Here is a 1,223-nt window from a genome sequence, read left to right as displayed (position 1 = left end):
CCACCTCTCCAGGCTGCTTTGTACTAAAATCCACCTGGTTTCCCTCTTAATTTCCAGCCAGGGAAGGGCTGTGTGAAGCGCAGGCGCTGATGGTGCCCACGTTAGGAGGTCAGCGAGACCCCATCGCAGCCACGTCCACCACCTCAGGCCAGGCAGAGCAGGAGGTGATGAAGAGCAATTCAGTCCTGCCAGCTCCCAGAGATGGGGCGGGATGGAGACAGAGCTGCAGTTCCCAGCCAGCTCCCACCCACCTAACCCGGGCTGCCAAAGTGGGACCCTCATCCAGGGCATGGGGACCACCCGGCCTCCCTGGCCACCACAGGTGCCCTTTGCTCCTCCTCATCTCAGGGATCTCACGAACCGAGGCACGGTTGTGCTGGCCAACCTCACTGCTGAGCTGGCCTTGCAGAGAAAGGGCTCGTGCCTTGATTGCCCACGCTTGCCGGTGCCACGAGCGGCAGGCCCCCGCGTGGGCAGCCAGCGGCAGCTCTGAGCCGCCTTCCACCACCCCCACCGCTGCACAAACCTCCCGGGATGCCATCGGGCAGGCAGATTTGCAGGACTAATGTATGTAATAAACCTACATTTACTTTTGGAAAGGTGTTGATGCTGGGTGTTTTAAACCAAAGCAGTGACCTATTTCCTTAGCTACCAGGGATTTTTCCATGGAATAACAACGCTGCGCTGCTTCTCCACACAGGGCTCAAAGGCTGCATGGCGCTGAGGTACCAACCATCCCACCTCCTCCCCGCGGTGACCCCACGCGCTTTGCCCACTCGTTCCCAGGGGATGAAGCAGGACTCGGGGGCAGACACTGGTTTTGCCATGGGACGCAGCCAGCCATCCCGCCACGCACGGCTGCAAACCCAACTCACGTTGCTCTTCGATGTCGTTCTTCACGTTGCTCTTCGATGTCGTTCTCCGACTCGGTGGACTGGGCTTTGTAGTAGGTGACCCCTCGGACGATGGTGGGCTTGGAAGGAGGCCGGCTCCTCACACGCAGCTTCCTCTGCAAGAGCTGCTTGGGTTTCTCATCCTCCGAAGAGAGGTGCAGCTCTGGGAAGGACTCGACAGAGTTGATCTGCTGGGAGATGGTTTCATCTTTCAGGAATCTTTCTTCATATTTTCCCTGGAAGAGACACAGGAGGTTTTTTACAGGATGGGCCAGACCAGCCGCGTTTCAGGGGATGAGGACGGTCAGGCTGGCCAGGCGGGCTCTGTCC

At 59.0% G+C, this 1,223-nt stretch overlaps 1 protein-coding gene across 1 annotated transcript in view; it reads right to left on the bottom strand.

Moving 5' to 3' along the window:
- The window catches only part of LOC104167039 (olfactomedin-like protein 2B), a gene marked incomplete at both ends in the record, with an annotated part of 10,718 nt that overhangs the window by 171 nt on the left and 9,324 nt on the right, over nucleotides 1-1,223 (bottom strand). The window contains one exon of the mRNA XM_009707160.1: nucleotides 901-1,129. Within this exon, the coding sequence (XP_009705462.1) occupies nucleotides 901-1,129 (229 nt within the window). The remainder of the gene's footprint in view (nucleotides 1-900; nucleotides 1,130-1,223) is intronic.

The sequence above is a fragment of the Cariama cristata genome, unplaced genomic scaffold (genome assembly GCF_000690535.1).
Source record: "Cariama cristata isolate BGI_N322 unplaced genomic scaffold, ASM69053v1 scaffold25289, whole genome shotgun sequence".
NCBI lineage: Eukaryota > Metazoa > Chordata > Aves > Cariamiformes > Cariamidae > Cariama > Cariama cristata.
The sequence above is the reverse complement of the archived record's forward strand: the minus strand, read 5'-3'. Positions and strand labels throughout refer to the sequence as shown.